Source organism: Dendrobates tinctorius, unplaced genomic scaffold, assembly GCF_039654945.1.
Source record: "Dendrobates tinctorius isolate UK_male_01 unplaced genomic scaffold, ASM3965494v1 ptg000079l, whole genome shotgun sequence".
Taxonomy (NCBI): domain Eukaryota; kingdom Metazoa; phylum Chordata; class Amphibia; order Anura; family Dendrobatidae; genus Dendrobates; species Dendrobates tinctorius.
In genome coordinates, this window is record NW_027361747.1 from 18708193 (window position 1) to 18734778 (window position 26586).

The window sequence follows — 26586 nt, forward strand, 5'->3', positions numbered from 1 at the left end:
TCCCCTGCAGTAAAGAAATAGTAATAGTACATGGAAATAACATAGGGTACTTAATTGACACTATGTCGATCAAAAAAGTGTAAAATACATCTCTTTCCCAATCTGAATGGTACTAATAGTACTGGTACAACACTGGTTTTGTTATGAAGAAATGAGTCCATGAGCATTGCTTGTATTGCTTCACACTACACTCATATAGTGCTGCTGGCAGTGGCCTACTGCTAATAGTGTCAGACCACTTGGCCACTATGGAGCCCCACCTCTCACCTGGTATCACACTTTCAACAATATCTGCATCGTGGATAGAGAAACGGTTGAATACAATGATGGAACAGGGAACTGACAGCTCCATGAGCTGTGAGAGGCTAATATACTGTGTGGAGGGCAGTGTGGTGTTCATTATATTACTCCAGAATCCTGTACAAACTTATTACCCTCACCCACAAAGCCCTCCATGGCTCAGCACCACCCTACATCTCCTCCCTTGTTTCAGTATACCATCCTACCCGCGCCCTCCGTTCAGCTGATGACCTGAGGTTAGCATCCTCAATAATCAGAACCTCCCAGTCCCGTCTTCAAGACTATACACGTGCTGCGCCAATTCTTTGGAATGCACTTCCCAGGTCAATACGATTAGTCCCCAACCCCCACAATTTTAAGCGTGCCCTGAAAACGCATTTATTCAGACTGGCCTATCGCCTCAACATATTAACCTAATCTATCCCTGTGTGGCACAGCCAAAAGTTTTACCATAACCAGGTTCCCCACATCATGTTCCCACATGCTTTATGCATCCATTAGCCCTCTGTGCTTGTACTGTTACACACTTAACATTATGGCTGGTCCATACAATCAGGGCAACTGTTACCACCCACCTTTCGTGTCTCCCCTTATTTCCTCATAGATTGTAAGCTTGCGAGCAGGGCCCTCATTCCTCTTGGCATCTGTTATGATCTATGTGATTATTGTTATGCTGTAATGTCTATTGTCTGTACAAGTCCCCTCTGAAATGTAAAGTGCTGCGGAATATGTCAGCGCTATAGAAATAAAATTTATTATTATTATTATATTAAGTGGAAGATTGTGTGGGGTACATTATACTGTGCGGAGGCTATTGTAGTGTGTGTGGGGACAGTATTCTGTGTGGGGGCCATTATACTGTTTGGAGGGCTAGGTGGGGGTCATTATAGTGCGTGGATGGCTGTGTGGGGGAAATACACTGTTAGAGAGGAGTGTGGGAGCCATTATACTGTGTAGATGGCAGTGTGGGGACTGTGATAAAACACTCCGGGATCGCCTTTGCTGGGGTCAAAGGTCACGTGCATTCAGCATGAAACTCAGGCGCAGAGCTGGGATTTGGGTGTAACTGACCCTGGGTCAGGTTTATTAACGGTGAAAGCAATGCAAAAGGAAATAAAACATAAAACAAATCCTTGCCTGTCCGGCACTAACTAAACAATGGACAACCTAACTACCAACTGGCGGGCTTCTCCCGTCCAGCCAAACCACAGTTGCAGTGGGCACTGCTTCCACTCACGTGTGTCTCTCACACAGACAGGCTCTCTGTGTTCCCAGGCTGAGACACTCACACAACCACCTTGCATCCTTTTATATCCACCTCCCATTATCCATTAGTAAGTAGGTGCGATACTGACCAGACTAGGCCACATAGGAAAGGAATCTGGGCGAGATATACCTGCCCTCATCCACTATTCCCACATGATTCTCACATATCCCCCCCTTCTGCTCAGACCACTCCGGTCGAGCAATGACACCCGCCAAACAGTGCACTCGGGACAGGGCATCTGCATTTCCCATCTGTACCCCTGGGCGGTGCTCCACCGTAAAAGTGTAGGCCTGCAGGGCAAGGAACCACCGGGTCACCCGGCTATTCCGTTCCTTGTTCAAGTGCATCCACTTGAGAGGGGCATGGTCAGTGATCAGCCTGAACTTTCGGCCCACCAGGTAATATTTGAGGGCCTCTAGAGCCCACTTAATGGCGAGGCACTCTTTTTCTACGACTGCATACCTTTGCTCGTGTTTATTCAGCTTCTTGCTGAGATAGAGGACTGGGTGTTCCACTCCGTCCCTCACTTGTGAGAGTACGGCCCCGATACCGGTATCAGAGGCATCCGTTTGTACCACAAACTCACTGCGGAAGTCTGGAGTCACCAGTACGGGCTGAGAGCAAAGTGCCCGTTTTAGGCTATGGAAGGCTTCTTCAGCCGCTAAACTCCATTTAATCATGACGGAGTCTTTCCCTTTTGTAAGATCCGTCAGGGGGGTAGCGATGGCTGCAAAATTGGGTATGAACCGGCGATAATAACCGGCGATCCCCAGGAAGGCTTGCACCTGCTTCTTGTTGACAGGTTGTGGCCAGTCGTGAACCGCCTGAATCTTGTCAACCTGGGGTTTAACAACACCCCTCCCAATTACATACCCCAAATACCGGGCTTCTTCTAGCCCGATGTGACATTTCTTGGGGTTCGCGGTTAGACCTGCCTCCCACAGGTCGTCAATCACAGCTTGTACTTTCTGGAGATGAGTCTCCCAGTCCAAGCTGTAAATGACAATGTCATCCAAATAGGCCGAAGCGTACCGCCTATGTGGCCTCAAGACTCGATCCATCAGTCTCTGGAAGGTCGCCGGTGCCCCGTGCAGTCCAAACGGCATATACACATACTGAAATAAACCTTCCGGCGTAGCAAATGCCGTCTTTTCTCTGGCCGCCTCAGCCAGAGGGATCTGCCAATACCCCTTTGTTAGATCTAGGGTCGTAATATACCGGGCTTTTCCTAACCGATCTATTAACTCGTCGACCCGGGGCATAGGATAGGCATCACATTTTGAGACCGCATTCGGTTTCCTGAAGTCATTGCAGAACCGGATGGTGCCGTCCGGTTTAGGAATTAGCACAATCGGGCTGGACCACGCACTGTGCGATTCATCAATGACTCCTAACTCTAACATTGCCTTCACTTCTCGGGAAACGGCTTCACGGCGCGCTTCCGGGATTCGGTAGGGCTTTACGTGAACTGTGACACCAGGTTCCGTTACGATGTCATGTTTCATTAGCATAGTCTGCCCGGGTTTTTCTGAGAAAAACTTTTGGTTGTGAAGTAGAAACTGCCTGACCTCAGTCTTTTGCCCCTCCGAAAGAGTCTCTGCAACCCGTACCTCCGGTACGGTATGCGAGCAGACAGGACGGGCCAGCTCCGCTGACAAGGCAGACCGATCCTTCCAGGGCTTTATCAGATTTACATGATAAATCTGTTCAGGTTTCCGCTTACCTGCCTGGTATACTTTGTAGTTTACTTCACCAACTCTTTCCTTGATCTCAAAGGGGCCCTTCCACTTTGCCAGGAACTTACTGTCCACCGTGGGGACCAGGATCAACACCCTATCTCCGGGTGCAAACGTACGGATCTTGGCGCCCCTATCATAGATTCTTTTTTGGGCTCCTTGAGCCTGTATCATGTGTTCTTTGACGATAGGCATAACAGCCGCAATACGGTCCTGCATTTGTGTGACGTGATCTATCACTGTTTTAAATCGAGTGACCTGACCCTCCCAGGTTTCATTTGCAACGTCTAACAGTCCGCGAGGACGTCGGGCGTACAATAACTCGAAAGGCGAGAATCCCGTGGAAGACTGGGGTACTTCCCTGATGGCAAAAAGCAAATACAGAAGTAAATAGTCCCAGTTCTTCCCATCCTTGTCTATCACCTTTCTCAGCATCTGCTTCAGAGTTTTATTGAACCGTTCAACCAACCCGTCTGTTTGAGGGTGATACACGGATGTGCGTAACGGTTCGATTTGTAACAATCGGCAGAGCTCCTTCATTATCCTGGACATAAAGGGGGTCCCCTGGTCGGTGAGTATCTGTTTTGGTATACCGACCCGACTAAACACATGCACCAGCTCCTTGGCAATCGTCTTGGTGGCCGTGTTACGCAAAGGGATGGCCTCCGGGTAACGAGTGGCATAATCCAAGATGACCAGGATATGTTGGTGTCCACGTGCAGACCGTGGAAGGGGCCCAACTAAATCCATCCCAATCCTCTCAAACGGGACTTCAATAATAGGTAGGGGTACCAAAGGGCTACAGAACCGGGGCTTAGGTGCAGAGGCTTGGCAGTCAGGACAAGACTCGCAATATACACGAATATCGTGATGCATGCCTGGCCAAACAAAACAGTGTAATATCCTTTTGGTGGTTTTCTGGACTCCCAGGTGACCTCCCATCGCATGTCCGTGGGCCAGGTCCAGCACCTGCCGCCGGTAGGGTTTTGGCACGACTAATAGTTGCACCGTATCTTCCCCCTTTTTCTCTATCTGATAGAGTAAATCATTCTCCAGAACCATGTAAGGATATGCCAGCCTAGAGCCAGGTTCTACGGGTACCCCATTTATCACTTTCACATTTGTCCTAGCCTGAGAAAGGGTAGGATCCTTTATTTGCTCGCTTTGGAAGTCATCTTTCTGAACTTCTAAATCCGGCAAACGGCGAGGTGGACGGCTGTCAGCCTCCTCCTCTTCCCCGGTCTCCTCATTATCACCCGCCATGACTGAAAACGGGAACTGCAGGTCATTTCCCGCAGACTCTTCCCCAGAGTCTTCCGGGGAGACCTCCTTCCAGGGGTTCGGGACCCACACGTGCCCTGGGAGAAGAATCATGTACACTATTACCCTGGGGTATCAACTGATTCTCCCACAATTGCCAGAAGTGGGGAAAATCCCGGCCCAGGATAACATCATGCAATAACGCCGGGACGAGTCCCACTTTATGTTGCACAGACCCATAGGAAGTTGTAATGCATATGACCGTGGTGAGGTACGAACAGGTGTCTCCATGCACACACGTTACAGAAAATTTGTCTGATGGTCCAGTCGGGGCTGACACCAGACTGGCCTTCACCAGAGTCACCACACTTCCCGAGTCTAACAATGCCACCACATTTTTGCCATCAACAGTTAAATCACACAAGTGTTTTTCCACATCCTTTTGACCGGCATTCACACTCACTACCCGTGCAACCATAGACATGCGGTTTTTAGAGTCTGTGACGTCGTACTGCATGGGTTCAGTAGTGACCGGACAGTTCACAGCAATATGTCCCATCTCTTGGCAGCGGAAACACCTAACGGGCCCCTTGCTTAGACCATAGTTCGTTACTCTCGGCCTCGCAGTGCGGACAGTCCCGTTTTCCTCCCCCACTGTCTTAGGGATTTTACCATCTCCCCTACTCCCTGGAACAGTCTTACCGGTTCCACGTGGAGATGATGAAGAACGAGGTGGGGTAGCGTCGTCTCGGAGTCCTTCCGCCACGGAGTAACGTTCAACCAGATCCACCAGTTGATCTGCCGTCGTAGGATTTCCATGGCTTACCCACTTCCTCAGGGCTGGCGGTAGAGCTCTCAGGTACTTGTCCATGACGACTCTCTGGATTATCTCTGGCGCTGTCAGCACCTCGGGTTGTAGCCACTTCTTCGTCACGTGGATCAGGTCGAACATCTGTGACCGCGGTGGTTTATCCGGCTGATAAGTCCATTGATGCACTCTCTGTGCACGGACAGCGGTCGTCACTCCCAGCCGGGCCAAGATCTCGGCTTTCAATTTGTCAAAGTCCTGCGCGGCTTCAGGCTCTAAGTCATAATAAGCCTTTTGGGCCTCACCGGAAAGAAACGGGGCAATCAGGCCGGCCCATTGTGCCTTCGGCCATTTTTCTTGCACCGCCGTCCGTTCAAACGTGGTCAGGTATGCCTCGACTTCATCTTCGGTCGTCATCTTCTGCCAGTACCGACTCACGTGAATCACTCTCGAGTCAGCTTCCAGGTTAAGCTCAGGTAAGCTTGCCAAGCGCTGCGCCACCTGCTGGAGAAGCGAACGATCGGTAACTGTCATGTCCACCAACTCCTTCAGCTGGGCCATCATCACCCGATTAGCTTCTTGCTGGACGGCGGTGGACTGTACCAGCGCTTTCACCACGTCCTCCATGCTCATGCTTGCAACGTGATGCCTGCGTTCTCCACCACAATGTGATAAAACACTCCGGGATCGCCTTTGCTGGGGTCAAAGGTCACGTGCATTCAGCATGAAACTCAGGCGCAGAGCTGGGATTTGGGTGTAACTGACCCTGGGTCAGGTTTATTAACGGTGAAAGCAATGCAAAAGGAAATAAAACATAAAACAAATCCTTGCCTGTCCGGCACTAACTAAACAATGGACAACCTAACTACCAACTGGCGGGCTTCTCCCGTCCAGCCAAACCACAGTTGCAGTGGGCACTGCTTCCACTCACGTGTGCCTCTCACACAGACAGGCTCTCTGTGTTCCCAGGCTGAGACACTCACACAACCACCTTGCATCCTTTTATCCCATCCTTTTATCCCACCTTGCATCCACCTCCCATTATCCATTAGTAAGCAGGTGCGATACTGACCAGACTAGGCCACATAGGAAAGGAATCTGGGCGAGATATACCTGCCCTCATCCACTATTCCCACATGATTGTCACAGGACCATTACACAGTGTGGAGGGCTATGTGGAGGTCAGTATACTGTGTGGAGGGCTGAGTGGGGGAGACATTATACTGTGGAGAGCTCTGTGTAGGTGCCGTTATACTGTGTGGAGAGCTGTGGGAGCCATCATACTCTTTTGTTGTATGCGAGTGTGGCGGCCATCATACTGTTTTGTTGGACTGTGGGGCCATCTTAATGTGTTGAGTGCATTTTGTTGGCATCATACTTAATAGGGGAAATAAAAGGTGTATCGTAGTGGGTGAAAACACTAAGAAGCTTCAATAGGGGCAAAATTACTTTGCAAGTATGGCAATACATGTCCTTCTTTCTATAATTAAAAATTGTGAGATACACACTTTTTTGACTAGGCCTATTAACCTTGACATTTTTGTTTTTTGAGTGGTGGGGTGAGGGTAGCACAATTGGGACTTTGGCTACAGGACCCCATGGTTTCCACATATACTCCTGGCTGCACTCCCTACTAGCAGAGAGTTGTATGTTCGGAGGTCACCTTCAAAACACTGTATGGTGGAATTTAAGGGCTTGTTGTCACTAGACCCCATGATTGTGTCCGGGGATCTCTTTGTCCTCTGATCATTCCCACAAAGATTAGGAGTACAGTTTTATAGTCCTCATCTTCCGATCTGACAAACCATTTGCAGTGTGGCATTTTCTACACTGGGATCAGTGGAATGGCGGTGCTTCTTACATCTATTTTGGTCTTCAGATGTTACTTAAAGACCACAATACTTGTAATAAATGCAGCATTTACATAGGGCTGCCAGCCCCGGGTATTACAATGCCGTGCAACAGGGTGGAAATATGCTGAAAGATTGCGCATTGAATATTTCTCCGCAGGAGCAGCGTGTGGCCACCAGGCAATTATTTCTCTTTTTCAGCAAAACTATACATAGACCGGCAATGATTTAACCCAATGTATAGTTCTCAGCAACTATTTCAGGATATAGAAATCAATAAATCTAACAATCATAAGACATGGCATCGGTTCAGCTTTTACCACCGCCCACTAACAGAAATCCCTGATCCTGCATCTCCACAAAGACTGCTTTTACATTTACTACTTAATCAACAGCTAAATGTCTTTTGGGACACATTATTTTCTGTGAAGGCTGGAGAGTTTCACGACAATCAGTGTCTTTAAGATCAAGTCCACTTTGAATTTCACTTTCGAGAGGAGGCACTCTAGGACCCCACTATTAGTTGCAGCAGAGAGCTGGGGCACACAGCAGTTCCCACTCTCGATGACGCACGGTGCCCTTGTTTTATGGTGTTGCCCACTAATTTTCATAGACACCATGCAATATCTCATTTTTCCTGCAGCAATCACTAATCTGCAATCACTAATCTGCAACCAATAAAAGCTGATCACGGGCGAATTCATCTGCCAGGCCTGCAGTAATCAGTAGGTCTTCATGTAGATGAGGGGTTTTCCTCCATAAACCTTCATAAAATATATAGTGGTGGAATTGGAATCAAAATATTTTGACAGAGTAGCCGTTTTCATTTTTATTTAAAAAATGAATGTTAGGCTAGTTTCACATTAGCGTTTTTTTGCGCAGCGCATCGGGCGCATAAAAAACGCAAAGAAAAACGCAAAACAAACGCGCGTTTTTTTAACGTCATGCGCACGCTGATGTGTAAAAAAAACGCAGCGTTGTTTGCGTTTTACATGCGTTTTTTGCATGCGTTGGCGTTTTTTATGCGCATGCGTTTTTAAGTGTGACGTTTTTTCCATTGTCTAGAGAACATTCTAGACTTGTTTAACTCAAAAACGCATGCGCAAAAAAACGCAAGCGTGCGCAAGACCATGCGCACGCATGCGTTCCCATAGGCTCCAATGTGGTGTTTTTGCGCATTCCGTGCGCAAGCGTGCGCATGCGTTTTTTTGCGAGACAGGGCGGAACCAAAAATGCAACATGTTGCGTCTGGCGCGCCTGGCGCAAAAGACAAAAAAACGCATGCGCACGAAAACGCAAGTATGCGCAAGACCATGCGCACGTCATGTTAAGTATAGGTGCGCAGTGCGCATGCGCACGGGTGCGCACGATGCGCTGCGCACAAAAGCGCTAATGTGACACCAGCCTTACACATGAAAATAAGCAACTTTGTAGTATAAATTGTGTAAGAGAAATTCACCTTCTGGATTCATCTTTTCTTCTCAATTATTGGGTAAAATTTCTATTCAGTGAAGACAGATTTTCACATTATTGAGATGGCGGATGGCAGTTGGTGCATATAATATTCTATGGAGAGGAGGAGGGAGGAGCTGGAGGCAGACACTGACGTTCTGCTGCAAGTTCTCCAGAAATGACAGTACAGGTAGAAAAAGAAGCAGATATCTCAAATACAATATATTACAAAGTTTGTTTTATTTTCATGTGAACCAAAAAAAAAAAATTGATGACTACTCTTAAATGCCTTTTAAAGGGGAAAAATATGTGCTCAGACTAGGAGGTAATCATGGTTTCAGGATTTTTCCCCTTTATTACACTAGAAAATGGGACCATTGTGATAATATTACAAAGCAACAGGGGCAGAGTAAGAGTAGCCAGGGCCCTGGTCAGTTTACAAAGTGTGCCCCCCCCACACCTCCCTAGGTACCCAATGTATCACATGACTTGTCACATGACCCCCTTTGATAGATCATGTGATAGGTCATGTGAGAAACACACAGGTGCTCTGGTGCGCCTCAGTAGATGGAAAACGACAGTAATAGTGGCGCGTTGTGCAAATTTTAGTCTATGTGCACACGCTGCAGATTCACCTGCGGGTTTTTTCCCGCGGAGCCGCAGGTAAAACCGCAGGTAAAGTCACCTGCGGTTTTGCTGTGGTTTGGCCTGCGGTTTCACACCTCTACTATGTTAAAGGTGTGAAACCGCAGCGGAATCCGCAGAAACAATTGACATGCTGCAGAAAAAAAACCGCGCAGAAAAAACCGCAGCTTGAGCACAGCGGTTTTGAAAACCCATAGGGTTACATGGCACTGTACCATGTCTGCGGAACTGCTGTGTCATGTCCGCGATGTTTGTCATGTCTGCCATGTCTGTTTTGTCTCAAGAACTCCTGGAGCGATGTGCATATCTTGTCTGCTGTCCTGCATGTTCGCTAGAGCAGTGTGCACACTCACCTCATGTCTGAGCTGCAGGATGCCTGCGTTTCTGCTCTGCCTTCTGTGATCTTCTCGTCTTGTCTAGAGTCCCTGATCATGTGTCCCTGCCTGGATCCTGCACTGTCTGGTTCTGCAATCATCTCGTCATGTCTGGAACGCTGATCATGTGACATTTCCTAAAGATCCTGCACTGTCTGGTTCGGTAATCATCTCGTCATGTCTGGAACTCTGATCATGTGACCTGTCTACGTTTCAGCACTGGATCTGCAGTCGTCTCGTCATGTCTGGAACTCTGATCATGTGACTGTGCTCTGTTATTCTGTGGATCTGAACCCGGAAGTGCTCCCCTGGTCCTGACCTGGAAGAGGAGGTGCTATGCCCTATATCAGGCTGCCCCTTCCTTTGCTGAGGGCCTGAGTATTGTACCTGAATGGCTGCTTGGTCTGTGGGGCGCTCCCTCTATTCTGTGCCCTTGCACTCTGCTCTGTTGTGCCTCTCTGCACACGCTCCGTGCTCGTACTCCATCTCTTGTCCCGTGCCTTGTCTTATGTTTGTCTCTTGTGCCATGTTCGTCTTTGTCCTGCTTGGACTTGTAGTCCTTCTGTTTCTCTGCCTTGCCTGTTTTCGCTATGCCTTGTTCCGTACCTTGCCTTGCTCTGCCTTGTTCCTCCCTATGGTCTTTGCTTGCTCTGCCTCGCTCTCTCCTATGGTGCTCTGTTGTGCTCCCTGGCACACGCACCCTTCCTCCTCTCTTTTCCATGTCTAGTTCTAAGGTTCTCCTTTGGCCCGGTTTGGGCTTCGCCTACGCTCCGCTGCTAGACTCTTTCCTATTATGCTCTCTTGCACGTTTCTAGGCTAGTCCCAAGGTTCTCCCTTGGCCCGGCTCTGGGCTTCGGCCTACGCTCCGCTGCTAGCTCTGTTCTTGCTCTGATCTGCTTCCGTTCCTGGTTCTGTACTCTGCTTAAGCCCTGCCTTGTTTCTCGTCTTGTCTTCCCTTGCTCTGTTTCTTCGTATGCTCTTTGCATGCGCCTGGCCTTCCTAGCCTCCTGTTTGTGCCTCAGCCGTGCGCGCCCGCCTGCTTGTGCCTCAGCCGTGCTCGTCGGTCAGTGACAGCTGTGTCGCCTGCCATGCCTCAGCCGGGTTCGCTGGAGTCTTGCCCGTCTGTCTGTGCCGCAGCCCGATCAGCTAGCCAGTGCCCTCTGTGCTCCCTTGCACTTCACACTGTTTCTGCACTGTGTCTGCGTGCTCTCTAAAGCACGCGCGTGCCCTCGCCTGCTCATGTCATACCTCCCCGTGCTTCTATAATAGTACGCGCAGGTTTGGCCATGTACCCTGTCGTGCCCTCTTGCACACACAGGTCCTAACCTGGTCCTTGAACCCTGTCCCTGGCGTGCTTCTCTGCACGTGCAGAACTCTGGCTCACCTGGCCCTGGCGTGCCTCTCTACACGTGTAGGACTCTGCCTCGCCTGATCCTGGCGTGCCTCTCTGCACGCGCAGGACTCTGCCTTGTGACCTTGTGCCTTGGCGTGTCTTGACACGCACCCTGTCTTGTACCGTGTGCCTTGGCGTGTCTCTACACGCACTCTGTCTCGTACCTTGTGCCTTGGTGTGTCCCTACACACGCACCTAGTCTTGAACCCTGGCGTGTCCCCCTACACACGCATCTGGCCTTGAACCCTGGCGTGTCCCCTACACACGCACCTAGCCTTGGACCTCGGCGTGTTCCCTAACATGCACCATGCCTGGATATCTGTCGTGCCTCCTTGCCTGAAACCTGGTTTGCCTGCCGGATGCCCGGAACCTGCCGATCGCTGCCAGAGATCATGAGCTGGATGACTGCGGCCTGACGTCCGGAGCTGATGTCTGCAGCCTGATGCCTTGATGATGTCGCTCGTTGCCAGCAGTCTGGAGTCCGATGCCATCGTGCCGATACCTGTACCTAGGCGTACCATTCTATGGACCTTGGCGAGCCCACGCGCGCACCTTGCACATTTGCTTGTTTACACTGTATGTTATCCTAATGAAGTTACCTTGCACCTACGTCTTGTCTTGCTTCCTGCTCGTCCTTGTCGTCAGACACTCGTCTAGTGTCCCCTGAGCCGGCCGTCTGGTCCCAGCAGTCGTGGTGGCTCACCCCCTTGGTCTTGCCCCTGACACTCCCTGTACAGGGGGTGGATTCTCACAAGGTAAGCTCACTCTCGGTGGGTGGACGCCATGACCCAGAGGGTCCACTCAAAAAATGGGCTCAGTAGGAGCTGAGTCCGTCACATGCTGCGGTTCCGCAGGGCCAAAACCGCAGCGGAACCACAGCAAAAACCGCAGCGTGTGCACATAGCCTTACCCTTATGTGCAGAACTATACATAACATAGCGCTATACAAAATTGTGCTCAAAAGTTTACATACCCCGGCAGAATTTTTGATTTCTTGGACTTTTTTCAGAGAATATAAATGACAGCACTAACACTTTTTCTACACTCATGGTTAGTGTATGGGTAAAGCTATTTATTGTCAAACTACTGTGTTTTTCTCTTTTTAAATCACCATGAAAACCCAAAACATCCAAATGACCCTGATCAAAAGTTTACATACCTCATTTCTTAATATCGTGTATTGCCCCCTCTAACATCAATGACAGCTTGAAGTCTTTTGTGGTAGTTGTGGATGAGGTTCTTTATTTTCTCAGATGGTAAAGCTGCCCACTCTTCTTGGCAAAAAGCCTCCAGTTCCTGTAAACTCCTGGGCTGGCTAGCATGAACTGCACGCTTGAGATCTCCCCAGAGTTGCTAATGATTTTGAGGTCAGGAGACTGAGATGGCCACTCTGGAACTTTCACTTTGTTCTGAAGTAGCCAATGATAGGTTGTGTTTTGGATCGTTGTCATGTTGGAAAATCCAAGTACATCCCATGCGCAGCTTCCAGGCTGATGATTGCAAATTTGCCTCCAGTATTTGCTGATAATGTGCTGCGTTCATCTTTCCTTCAACTTTGAACAAGTTTCCTGTGCCTTTGTAGCTCACACATCCCCAAAACATCAGTGATCCACCTCCATGCTTAATAGTAGGAATTGTGTTCCTTTCATCATCGGGCTTGTTGACCTCACTCCAAATGTAAGTCTTATGGTTGTGACTTTCTTCTGGTGACTCGACCATCCTGCCCATTTTTCTTCAAGTGCCTCCTTATTGTGCATCTTGAAACAGCCACACTGCTGGTTTTGAGAGAGTCCAGTATTTCAGCTGTTATTTGTGGGTTTTTCTTTGCATCCTAAACAATTTTCTGGCAGTTGTGGACAAAATTTTTGTTGGTCTACCTGATTGTGGTTTTGTTTTTACAGAGCCCCTGGATTTACATTTGTTAATCACAATTTGAATGCTGCTGACTGGCATTTTCAATTCTTTGGATATCTTTTTGTATCCCTTTCCTGTTTTATACAGTTCAACTACCTTTTCCCATAGATCCATTGACATTTCTTTTGCTTTCCTATGACTCACAATCCAGAAATGTCAGTGGCTGGATGAAAGATGCAAGAGTCTGGATCTCAGAAACTCACTCTCAAACAGGTCACAGGTGAGGATGTTACCTTTAGTAGCTATTCAAACCCATTTGTGTCAACGTCTGTGCATGCTATCAGGCCAAAATCACCAGGGTATGTGAACTTTTGATAAGGGTTATTTGGATGTTTTGGGCTGTCATTATGATTTAACCCCTTAGCGACAGAGCCAGTTTGCAGCTTAATGACCAGGCCAATTTTTACAATTCTGACCACTGTCCCTTTATGAGGTTATAACTCTGGAATGCTTTAATGGATCCCGCTGATTCTAAGACTGTTTTTTCGTGACATATTGTACTTCATATTAGTGGTAAAATTTCTTCGATAAGTCTTGTGTTTATTTATGAAAAAAATGGAAATATGGCGAAAATTTTGCAATTTTAAAACTTTAAATTTTTATGCCGTCAAATCACAGAGATGTGTCACACAAATTTCGTAATAAATAACATTTCCCACATGTCTACTTTACATCAGCACAATTTTGGAAGCAAAATTTTTTTTTTGTTAGGAAGTTATAAGGGTTAAAAGTTGACCAGCGATTTCTCATTTTTACAACAAAATTTACAAAACCATTTTTTTTTAGGGACCACATCATATTTAAAGTCATTTTGAGGGGTGTACATGACAGAAAATACCCAAAAGTGGCACCATTCTAAACACTAGACCCCTCAAGGTGCTCAAAACCACATTCAAGAAGTTTATTAACCCTTTAAGTGCTTCACAGGAACTAAAGCAATGTGGAAGGAAAAAATTAATATTTAACTTTTTTTTGCAAAAAATTTACTTCAGACCCAATTTTTTTTATTTTCACAAGTGTTAAAAGAGAAAATCAACCACAAAATTTGTTGTACAATTTCTCCTGAATACGCCGATACCCTATATGTGGGGGTAAACCACTATTTCAGCACACGGCAGAGCTCGCAAGGGATGGAGCGCCGTTTGACTTTTTCAACGCAGAATTGGCTGGAATTGAGATCGGATGCCATGTTGCGTTCGGAGAGCCCTTAATGTGCCTAAACAGTGGAAACCTCCAACAAGTGACCCCATTTTGGAAACTAGACCCATTAAGGAACTTATCTAGATGTGTGGTGAGCACTTTGAACCCCCAAGGGCTTCACAGAAGTTTATAACGTAGAGCCGTGAAAATAAGAAATCTATTTTTTTCCACAAAGATGATCTTTTCGCCCCCAAATTTTTATTTTTTACAAGAGTAACAGGAGAAATCATACCCGCACAGTTGTTATGCGATTTGTCCTGAGTACGCCGATACCCCATATGTGGGGGGGAACCACTGTTTGGGCGCATGGGAGAGCTCGGAAGGGAAGGAGTGCCATTTTGGAATGCAGACTTTGATGGAATGGTCTGCGGACATCATGTTGCGCTTGCAGAGCCCCTGATGGGCCTAAACAGTGGAAACCCCCCCCACAAGTGACCCCATTTTGGAAATTAGACCCCCTAATGAACTTATCTAGATGTGTGGTGAGCACTTTGAACCCCCAAGCGCTTCACAAAAGTTTATAAACGCAGAGCCGTGAAAATAGTCTTTTTTTATTTCCACAAAAGTGATTTTTTTTTTAGACCCCCAAAGTTGGCAAATAGTGGAAACCCCTCAATTCTTGCTCCAACCCTAACCCTAATCCCTAATCCTAATTCTAACCCTAATTCTAGTCCGCCCTAACCCTAATTCTAACCCTAGTCGTGACCCGAGCCCTAACCCTAACCCTAGCCCTAACCCTAATGGAAAACTGAAAAAAAAAATATTTTCTTTATTTCATTATATTGGCCTATATAAGGGAGTGATAAACGGGGGGGTTATGTACTATTTTTTTTATTTTGATCACTATGATCGTTTATCATAGTGATCAAAATAATGAATGGAATCTGCCAGCTGGAGCCGGCAGATTCCCGGCGGGCGCACTGCGCATGCGCCCGCCATTTTCAAGATGGCGGCGCCCATCGGAGGATGCCGGCGGGATGTGGGACTACCGGGAGGGGACGGAGGGCCACGGAGAGGTACCGGGGGGGATCGGGGACCCTATTTCTCTCTCCTCTGATGTGCGATCACATCAGAGGAGAGAGAAATTAAATGTAAAATCGCGGCTTTTTTTTTTTTTTTTTTTCCGGTCGCCGTTATAGGGTTAATAACGGCGATCGCAAAAGCGGGGGTCGGTAAAAACCGACCGATTCATGTTCTCTGGGGTCTCGGCTACACCTGGCAGCCGAGACCCCGGAGAAAATCCGACACTGGGGGGCGCTATTCACTTAAATCACAGCACTTTTGAAGGTGCGCCCGTGTGCGCCGAACGCAGCATGTTGCATTTCGGCGTGCACGGCGCACCTTCAAAAGTGCGCAGCGCACGGCAAAATCCTGCTAGCGCACGGCCAGCGCACGATCTGCACACCCTATGCTAAAGATAGGGTGCGCAGATCGCAAGCGTCCATGTGCGCTAGTAGGCGGCGATGACCTGATGGGGCGGGCAGGGAGTCGGGAGGGGGCGGGGCTTAGCTGCGGCCGTGCGCAGGCCGTCGCTGCGCTATAAAGCGCAAATGTGAAACCGGCCTTACATAGTCCAGATGCATCTTTTCTTGCTAAACACCGCAAACTTCTATAAGTTTCTATACAGCAGCCAAAAATCATCCCCAATGTGGGACACTAAATTTAGTGAGAAGCACCTGTACACTGGACATGGATAAGTAACATGGTGTGAATTTAGGCAAATATCTTTGGGTACAGTCTATCAGAGGAAATGGATGGCATAGCATATATTGAAATTACTTATTAATTTACCAATAAAGATTAATAGACGATTAGACTGATAATCCAAACAGTGGTTTTACATTTTTTTTTTTTTACAACCAATTATTTGGGTCTCTCAGATAATGATTAGTCTTTCTTTGTCAGCATGCTTCTTAGGCCACAGTCACACGTTCAGTATTTTCCCTCAGTATTTATAAGCCAAAACCAGGAGTGGGTGATAAATCCAGAAGTGGTGACGGGTTTCTATTAAACTTTTCCTCTGATTGTTCCACTCCTGGTTTTGGCCTATAAATAAGATAAGATAATTCTTTAATCGTCCCACCATGGGGAAATTCAGAGCATTACAGCAGCAAGGCAGGAACAAGTACAGATGCATAAAGGCATTACATTGACAGTAGGTAGGTACATATACGAAAAAAAAGATATAGCCGGACTATCACAACTTTGGATCTATTAGTTCACTGTTTGGGTCGTTCTCCGTTTTGGACAGTGCTGGTTGTACAGCCTAACTGCAGCAGGAAGGAAGGACTTTCGATAGCGCTCCCTCTCACATTTAGGATGAAGTAGCCGGTCACTGACAGTACTGCACATCTTTGTCACGGTTTCATGCATGGGATGGGAATCATTCTGCACCATGTAGCTCACCTTGGCCAGTATCCTCCTGTCGCCTACTTCCTGAACTGGATCATGGGGGCATCCCAGGACAGAGCAGGCCCTTCTAATCAGTTTGTCCAGCCTATTCCTGTCCCTGGCTGATATGCCACTACCCCAGCACGCCACACCAAAGAAGATGACTGATGCCACAACAGAGTTGAAGAAGGATGCAAGGAGTGCCCCCCTAACTCCGAAGGCTCTCAGCCTTTCTGAGCAGATAAAGCCTACTGTGGCCCTTCCTGTATACTGCATCCAAGTGATGGGCCCAGTCAAGCTTATTATTGAGGATCACACCAAGGTACTTATAGGTGTCGACTAAATACTGAGGTAAAAAAACTGTCCAAATACTGAAAGTGTGAACGTGGCCTTAAAGGGGTTCTCTAAGCTGCAAAACTATGTTCAGTGTTTACACCTGGCCGCTAGAGCTGCCTGCAGCTGATCGTGTAGGCAGTAGGGTGACGGACGTCTACTGATTTCAAATTGACATTTTATCAAAACAAAAGCGTACAAAAAAAGATGCCAGACCCAGCACTTCCTTCCTTGATGTAGTCCTTTTCTTTCATACTATTTTGTCTTCTATTGCATTGAAAACTGAGACAAATATAACAAAATCCTGTCTGCTTTGCAAAAAATCAGCCTTCTCTGTTTTCTCTTCCTCTTCGCTACCTTTTGTCTGACTGTAAGACACAATGGCTGCAGCAGGAGCCTCTCCCCTTTGCCCTGTCTACAGTAGGGCACAAAGATCATTAAACCTTGCCGATTGTCCCATCATTCACAAGCTGAAAATGGAACATGTAACCAGAAAATAAACCTCTGTGTTCTCTGCAAAATTTCTACAAGAAATCTTACAGAAATGTGCAGAAAATCTTGTAGGTTATCTCCAGTTTACCTCTTTTATTTATTTTGGGGTTTAATGGTCCGTTAATGTACTGTATATATAGAGCTGCAGCACCAGACACAGCCCATCAATATTGGTGACACTGATTCTGGCCCCCCAAAAAATGCAGATTTTTCCAGTCTCAAGTCCCTTTAAGGGAGTCCGTCAACCTAAAGTGACTGTTCAAACCAGGCACAGTCACTCAGTGCACCATTGGCATGGTCATTCAGTTCAGTGCACCTTCCCATCTAGAGAGCGATGGAAATTAGGTGTAGAGGTGCTCCGAGCTGTTCAACAACGGCGAAGGTGCACCAAACACTTGGGTTGAAATATCAATTTTGCCCAATATACAGTGCAATCACTATCTTATTTGTAAATTCGACACAGGTAGCAAAATGGGGACATTTTATTTTACGATGATGTAAAGTCAGTTTCTGTATTCAATAAACATAATTTTTCAATCTTATTAGGAAATGTAATTAATTTATGATTGATCTCCGGTTAGGTAATCTATTGACTAATGCTGCTCTGTTGTATATTATACTGTACGGTGAGGACCATACGGCAGGAGCACCACTGACTAATCACCTCTATTTTTATCTAGATCTTTTAAAAGGGAGGTGATGTGGATCGGGCCATGCAACTATCAGAGGATATGTGTCCCGCAATATCACTGATCAGCGGCCATTGAGAGCAAACTACGAGGCTTCAGACAAGTTTCCAATATTCTGCGGTAGGTAAATGAATATGATGGGATTACAGGATAGCAGCATGGCAGATACCGATGTGACGATTATCAGTGTATTTCTGGTACTGTCACGGAGATGTTGATTGTTGCTTTGGTCATACTGAAGCATTGAATCCATTACGTCTTAAAAAGATGAGGGCTTATGTAGGCTTTGTACATGAGCAAAAGCACAGCAGCAGGTCCAACGTTTATATGATCATTGGCCTGGTATATCCTTTACTTTTGCTGGTGAATTGCTCTCACTCCTTGCTCTTGCCCATGGCACTGAGGCTCCTTCAATGTTTGGATATGTGACTTCTCATGTCCATTGTGCTTGAATTATCCATGGTCGTGTGGATCCAGATATAGCAATGCCAACTGCAGGTTAGCCAGTTTATTCCAGGATATTTTAGAATTTCCTCTCCATTTTCTGTAGCTCAGAGCACATCATACGAGCATGTCAAACCCTGTTATTTGGGATAGACCTATAGTATTGCTAATCTATTAGCAGCCGAGGTGACTCTATAAACTCATAGATGAAGCGCTTAGATGATAAAAGGGAGGTTGAACGAGCGCTCACAGAAAACTCATTTCAGATCACTTAAAGTGGACCAGTTACCAGGTACAAAACGTCCAGTTTTTACTCTTATTCCCATTTCTCCGATGAGTATTTGCTCTTTTAAAAAAAATCGGCACACAGTTCAAGAGATATGGGCCTTTTTGTCTGCAGGTAATTTTTATTGTCTTTTACTAAGGGGGCGTGGCTCACTGGATTGTCTAGGGGCGTGCCTTTAGGTTGTGCTGGATAATTACCATGCAAGCCACGCCCCCTTGAAAAGAGCCTAAAAATTATCACCAAAGTTAAAAGGCCCATATCTCTGGATCCGTATGTTGGATTTTAAAAAATAAAAAAGCAGACTTCTCAGTGGAGAAGAGGGAATAAAAAAGGTAAAAACTAGCCACTTCTGACCTAGATAAATGTCTACTTTAAATAACCTGATCCAGAACTTAGCTGATTAAGATGGTCTTGTGGAAAGGGGTGCCGCTGGATATAGTAAAGCCTGCTTACCTCTCAAAAATACTTTTGCTTTGCTAAAAAAATCTCCCAGACTTCTATTTTAGTCATTGTCATTTCCAAAACTCCAGTTTCTTAAGCCCCCGTTACACACAGCGATCTTGCTTGCCAAATCGCTGCTGAGTCACAAGTTTTGTGACGCAGCAGCGATCTCACCAGCAAGATCGCTGTGTGTGACACCTATTAGCGACCGGCCCCCCTGCTGGGTATCGCTGATCGTTGTGGAAAGCCCTGGACATTTTTTTGATTGTTGGTCTCCCGCTGGCCAGCACGCATCGCTGCGTGTGGCAGACTGGAGACCGCAATCCCTCACACTTATAACCTGTGCCACTGACCCCCACCCTCCCGCACCCTCTCTCTGGAGCACTTTGGAATGCTCGCTCTGTCTGCAACAAGCTCCACGTGATCCACGACCTCTTTACCTCCTGCAGCCTTTCCTTCCTGGCTGACACCCCTTGACATGGCCTCCCCGGCCGCACTGAGTTATGGCGGCCTCCACTTTACCCACACTCCTCGCCCAGGCAACAGACATGGTGAAGGAGTGGGTTTCCTCCTTTCTAAAAACTGCTCCTTCAATCCTATCCTCCCTTCTTTCGAGGTTCACTCTGTCCGTATCAACTCTCCCTCTAATCTCCAAATGGCTGTCATATACCGACCACTGGGCTCAGCACTGCCTTCATCGACCAATTTTCCACCTGGCTCCTCCACTTTCTCTCTGCTGACATCCCCACCATCATCATGGGGGACTTCAACATCCCCATTGAGATCCACCAGCCAGCAGCTTCCACTCCTGTCACTTACCTCATCCTTTGGACTTACTAAGTGGTCCTCCACAGCCACCCACACAGATGGACATATATTAGACCTCATCTTCACCCGCCTTGGTTCCCTACCCAAACTCACAACCTCTCCCTTCTCGCTATCTGACCACCATCTACTTACCTTCTCATCCTTGTCCTTCTCACCTACCCCCCATGTCCAGCCACAAGCACATCCTCGCAGAAACCTCGCACACCTAGACATTCACAGACTCTCAGACTATCTTCTACCTCTGTCCTCCATATCTTCACTCCACAACACGGACAGTGCCACCGCTTTCTACGAAGCCACCCTCACATCAGCCATAGACTCAGTCGCCTGTTATGAATGGGTCACCGAGGAGAAAAAAACAAAACAAGCTAAGTCACAGAAAACCAGAGAGGTTGGTAACTACGCAGATTGCAGATCCCTGTTCCTACCACACAACTAGCAGCAGCCGTGGAGCGTACCTACGATGTTCCTAGACACTTTGTCACAGCCGGAGGACTAAATAAGCCTGAAGCATGAAAAGGGGAAAACTAACTGCCCCAGAGCAGACCCCAAAGGAATAGATAGCCCCCACACATGTATTGACGGTGAAACAAGATGAAGGCACAAACACAGGCAGGAAAATAGGCTGAGCAAACGATGGGGCCCAAACTATCTAGAAAGGAAAGGAAAGGAAAGACACTGTCTGCAACCTGCAAAAAACCCTACAAAAATAATGTCCAACACATCTGATAGCAAAATTAACCCTGAAGTCACTAGACTTCTCCCACTATGTCAGCACTCTGAAATATTCTGAGTCAGAGCAAAAAGAGACCAAACTAGTAAGGGACAAAAAGCAAATTGGCAAAATACTGATAAATAAGAGTGGAAATTCAGCACAGCCCCCAGCCGAGGCTGGCTGACCACACAAAAAACTGAATAGACCAACAAAATCAAGTGTGAACATTAGCAGAAAAACTTAGCTTTAGATGACTGGAACAGAGCTGAAAACCAAGAGCTGACAAGCCAGAAGGAATCACCAGCAACTGAATAGGGCGTCGGCTGTCTTAAATCCAATCTGAAACTCCTGAGGTCCAATCATCATCCTCATTTTCAGGTGGCAGATCTCCACCGATCAAATCAGCCTCACTACCTCCTGTTACCACCCAAGGGAGTGAACCAGAGAATGAACTCACAACAGTCGCCCCTCTCATGCATGGCAAAGTGCGACAAATCAACAGGCAACCCTGGCACAACAACCTCACAAAAAAACTTTGACAAGCATCCAGGGTCACGGAGCGGCGTTGGAAGAAAACACGCCTGCCAGATGACTTCACTGCTTTCAAACAAGCTACAGTTGCCTTCAAATCAGCCCTCACCTCTGCTAAACAGACCTATTTCACAAACCTTGTATCTTCATTATCCCACAACCCAAAACAACTGTCCAGCACATTTAATTCTCTCCTCGGCGCCCACCACTGCCACCTCCAACTCCCCTCATCTCTGCTGTGGACTTCCTACTTCAAAAACAAGATCGACCAAACAAGGCACACGTTTACTGTTCCACCACCCCAACCACTCCACATACGAGACCTCTGCCCTTCCCTAATAACCTCCCTCTTCAATATCACCGAAGGAGAGCTTACTCATCTCCTTTCCAAATCACACCTTACCACCTGTGCACTTGAACCCATCCCTTCCCACCTGCTCTCCAACCTCACTAACATGATCATTCCAGCCCTAACCCATCTCTTCAACCTATCCCTATCTTCTGGTACCTTTCCCTCTGCCTTCAAACATGCCACCATAACACCCATCCTCAAAAAATCAAACCTTAACCCAACTGCTATGCCCAGCTATCGCCCCATATCACTGCTTCCGTTTGCTTCCAAACTCCTTGAACAGCATGTCCAACTTTCCTCCCACCTCTTATCTAACTCCCTCCTTGACATCCTCCAATCTGGCTTCCGCCCCCACCACTCCACTGAAACTGCTCTGACCAAAATTACTAATGACTTACTCCCAGCCAAAGCTAACAGACAGTTCTCCATCCTCCTCCTTCTCGACCTGTCCTCTGCCTTCGACACAGTTGACCACTGCCTACTGCTACAGATTCTTTCTTCCCTTGGCATCAAAGACCTTGCCCTGTCCTGGATTTCCTCCTACCTTTCAATGTGTCCCACTCCCACACTACCTCCTCATCCCGCCCTCTCTCTGTTGGAGTCTTCCAAGGCTCTGTCCTGGGGCCCCTACTTTTTTCCATCTATACTCTTGGCCTAGGACAACTCATAAAGTCCCATGGCTTCCAGTACCACCTGTATGCAGACGACACTCAGATCTACTTCTCTGGCCCAGATGTCACCTCTCTGCTGTCCAGAATCCCGGAGTGTCTATCAGTCATATCCTCCTTTTTCACTTCTCGCTTCCTAAAACTCAATGTAGACAAAACCCGATCTATCTATTAGGGTAAATGGCATCACGCTCTCCCGCACCTGAAATCCGCTGCCTCGGAGTAACTCTCGACTCTGCCCTGTTCTTCAAACCACACGTCCAAACTCTTGCCACCTCCTGTCGCCTCCAAATCAAAAATATTTCCAGAATCCGTCCCTTCCTCAGCCCTCAATCTACTAAAACTCTTGTACATGCCCTCATTATCTCCCGCCTTGACTACTGCAACACTTTCGTCTGTGGCCTCCCTGCTAACTCTCTTGCACCACTCCAGTCTGTCCTCAGCTCTGCTTCCTTACTAATCCACCTCTCTCCTCCCTATTCCCCTGTCTCTCCCCTCTGCAAATCCCTCCACTGGCTTCCAATTCACCAACGTATCCAGTTCAAACTACTAACACTGACCTACAAAGTCATCCACAACCTATCCCCTCTATATCTCTGAACTAATCTCCCAACATCTTCCCTCACGTAATCTTCGATCCTCCCAAGACCTCGTACTCTCCTCCACACTTATTCGTTCCTCACGCAACCGCCTCCAAGATTTCTCCCAAATATCCCCTATCCTCTGGAATTCCATGCCTCAACACGTCCAATTATCCACCACCCTCGGATCCTTCAAACGGAACCTGAAAACCCATCTTTTCAGGAAAGCTTACAGCCTGCAATAACCATTCTGCCGCCTCACCACTGCCCGAGCCGCCGCCTCAAAACCACCAAAGCTGCTGCACCCCCAACCTTCTGTCTCTTCCCCACTATCCCATAGAATGTAAGTCCGCAAGGACAGGGTCCCCTCCCCTCTGTACCAGTCTGTCATTGTAAATTTGTTTACTGTTATTGATATTTATAACTTTGTATGTAACCCCCCTTCTCAGGTACAGCACCATGGAATTAATGGCGCTATATAAATAAATAATAATAATTTATGATCTGAAGGGTTATTCTTTGTTTGACAAGGGCATCACATATGTTTCTCCTCGGACTTTGTTAGGGATTTGTTCTAGTCAGATTGTTAAAAAATATTGATGCTCTATAAATTTACATATATATATATATACTGCTCAAAAAAATAAAGGGAACACTTAAACAACAGAATGTAACTACAAGTAAGTCAAACTTCTGTGAAATCAAACTGTCCACTTAGGAAGCAACACGGATTGACAATCAATTTCAAATGCTGTTGTGCAAATGGAATAGACAACAGATGGAAATTATTGGCAATTATCAAGACACCCTCAATAAAGGAGTGGTTCTGCAGGTGGGGACCACAGACCACATCTCAGTACCAATGCTTCTGGCTGATGTTTTGGTCACTTTTGAATTCTGGTTGTGCTTTCACACTCGTGGTAGCATGAGATGGACTCTACAACCCACACATGTGGCTTAGGTAGTGCAGCTCATCCAGGATGGCACATCAATGCGAGATGTGGAAAGAAGGTTTGCTGTGTCTGTCAGCGTAGTGTCCAGAGGCTGGAGGCGCTACCAGGAGACAGGCCAGTACACCAGGAGCCATGGAGGGGGACGTAGGAGGGCAACAACCCAGCAGCAGGACCGCTACCTCTGCCTTTGTGCAAGGAGGAACAGGAGGAGCACTGCCAGAGCCCTGCAAAATGACCTCCAGCAGGCCACAAATGTGCATGTGTCTGCACAAATGGTTAGAAACCGACTCCATGAGGATGGTCTGAATGCCCGACGTCCACAGATGGGAGTTGTGCTCACAGCCCAACACTGTGCAGGATGCTTGGCATTTGCCACAAAACACCAGGATTGGCAAATTCACCAGTGACGCCCTGTGCTCTTCAGAGATGAAAGTAGGTTCACACTAAGCACATGTGACAGACGTGACTGGAGATGCAGTGGAGAGCGATCTGCTGCCTGCAACATCCTTCAGCAAGACCGTTTTGGCAGTGGGTTAGTAATGGTGTGGGGTGGCATTTCTTTGGAGGGCCGCACGGTGTAGGGCTGTGAGCACAACCCCCATCTGTGGACGTCGGGCACTCAGACATCCTCATGGAGTTTGTTTCTAACCGTTTGTGCAGACACATGCACATTTGTGGCCTGCTGGAGGCCATTTTGCAGGGCTCTGGCAATGCTCCTCCTGTTCCTCCTTGCACGAAGGCGGAGGTAGCGGTTCTGCTGTTGGGTTGTCGCCCTCCTACGGCCCCCTCCACATGTCCTGGTGTACTGGCCTGCCTCCTGGTAGCGCCTCCAGCCTCTGGACACTACGCTGACAGACACAGCAAACCTTCTTGCCACATCTCGCATCGATGTGCCATCCTGGTTGAGCTGCACTACCTGAGCCACTTGTGTGGGTTGTAAAGTCCGTCTCATGCTGCCACGAGTGTGAAAGCACAACCAACATTCAAAAGTGACCAAAACATCAGCCAGAAAGCATTGATACTGAGATGTGGTCTGTGGTCCCCACCTGCAGAACCACTCCTTTATTGAGGGTGTCTTGATAATTGCCAATAATTTCCATCTGTTGTCTATACCATTTGCACAACAGCAAGTGAAATTGATTGTCAATCAGTGTTGCTTCCTAAGTGGACAGTTTGATTTCACAGAAGTATGATTTACTTGGAGTTATATTCTGTTGTTTAAGTGTTCCATTTATTTTTTTGAGCAGTGTAGATATGAGTCTGTCATGTGGCTCCTTGGGAAAATTAATCTCCCACCTCTGGTCTATGGTGTATAGCGCTATGTTATGTAGGCAAAAATTTGCACAACGCACGTAGCGTGCCACTATCTCTGTCGTTTTGTGTGTACGGATGTGCACCAGAGCGCCTGTGTGTTACTCGCATGACCTATCATGTGATCTATCAGGGGATCATGTGACATGTCACGGGATACATCGGGTACCTGGTCGGGGCTGCCACACCTTGTAAACTGGCCGGGTCCCCGCATATCTTAAACCGCCCATGAGAAAATACCTCTTGTTTAATAAAATTCACTGTGTAAGTAATGTAGCAATGTTACGTGGCTGTACGCACCATGAGGTAGCAGGCTTATCCAGAGTGTAATGTGGGGATGCGTCCCATTCCCTGGGTTCTGTCTGGAGTTTTTTACAGTAGTTTTCTGCTCAGCTCTTAATATAACATTGTAGATATTTCGAATGTAGGAATTGTGACTAAATACGGCTTTCTTGAGACAAAATACACGTACTGTACTGCGGTCGTACAGCCGACATATTCATCCTTCCTGCAAGCCGATGGTGCAGACAATGCAGGACCGTCTCTTCTGCCACAGCCTGCACTAACAGGGCCACAGTGATGGTCATCCCACTGTGGCCGGCCGTGTATATCTGTGCCTGTGTAAAGTTTGTTTTTTTTAGTCAGGTTTCATCTTGTATTTTACACCATATACTGTATATATGTGCAATTTTACATTTTTATTTCAGTAATCCCTAGGAAAAACATGGCAGATGAAATAGAAGCAATACAAGATATTGATGAGGAATTGCTGAGTGCTAAGATTTCAGGTAATATCTCCCAAGGCTTTTGGGTTGCAAATTAGAGACAGAATCCATGATAATTAGCCCTCGTGCAGGTGCATTATGTCATGAACGATTTGTACCTTTGGTGAAGTCCAGGCTGAGAGCTTTCTTCATACAAAGGTTATAAAATACAAAAGCACAACCGAATGTATGGCTGATAACCCTATAATATCCCATTATCACACCGCTACAAGAAATAACAAAAGAACATAGTGCACACTCCAGATGTGCCAACGGTAGCCCGTCTCTAGCTGGCAGGTGCCCATGATGACTACCAATCACCAGTCCTTCCACTAGTTTTACATCTATCACCCTGGGATCACCTCAAAATCTGAACTGCGAAATGTGAAAGACCAAATCAGATCTCTTAAATAAGTACATCTGCCGTTATAAAAAGTGAATATTAGGATGCGATACTTGCCATACTTGCCTTCCATCAGTTTCCTTATTTGCAGCCAGTTTATATTCTAGATGCCATGGCATATTTATTCCTATCTCTTTCCTAGTGAGGTTGGAACATGCGCAATACCTCTTAAAGGGAATCTGTTACCAGGTTTTTGCTGCCCCAT

General features: G+C 47.1%; 1 protein-coding gene across 3 annotated transcripts in view; it reads left to right on the forward strand.

Moving 5' to 3' along the window:
* Positions 1-26586, forward strand: part of CRACD (capping protein inhibiting regulator of actin dynamics) — a 296879-nt gene that overhangs the window by 38453 nt on the left and 231840 nt on the right. For 2 of the 3 annotated variants that reach the window (XM_073583577.1, XM_073583576.1), the window contains exons 2-3: positions 18096-18224; positions 25922-26002. In XM_073583577.1, coding sequence (XP_073439678.1) covers positions 25939-26002 — 64 coding nt within the window. In that variant the 5' untranslated portion in view covers positions 18096-18224; positions 25922-25938. The remainder of the gene's footprint in view (positions 1-18095; positions 18225-25921; positions 26003-26586) is intronic. The other variant, XM_073583578.1, reaches the window with a different exon arrangement.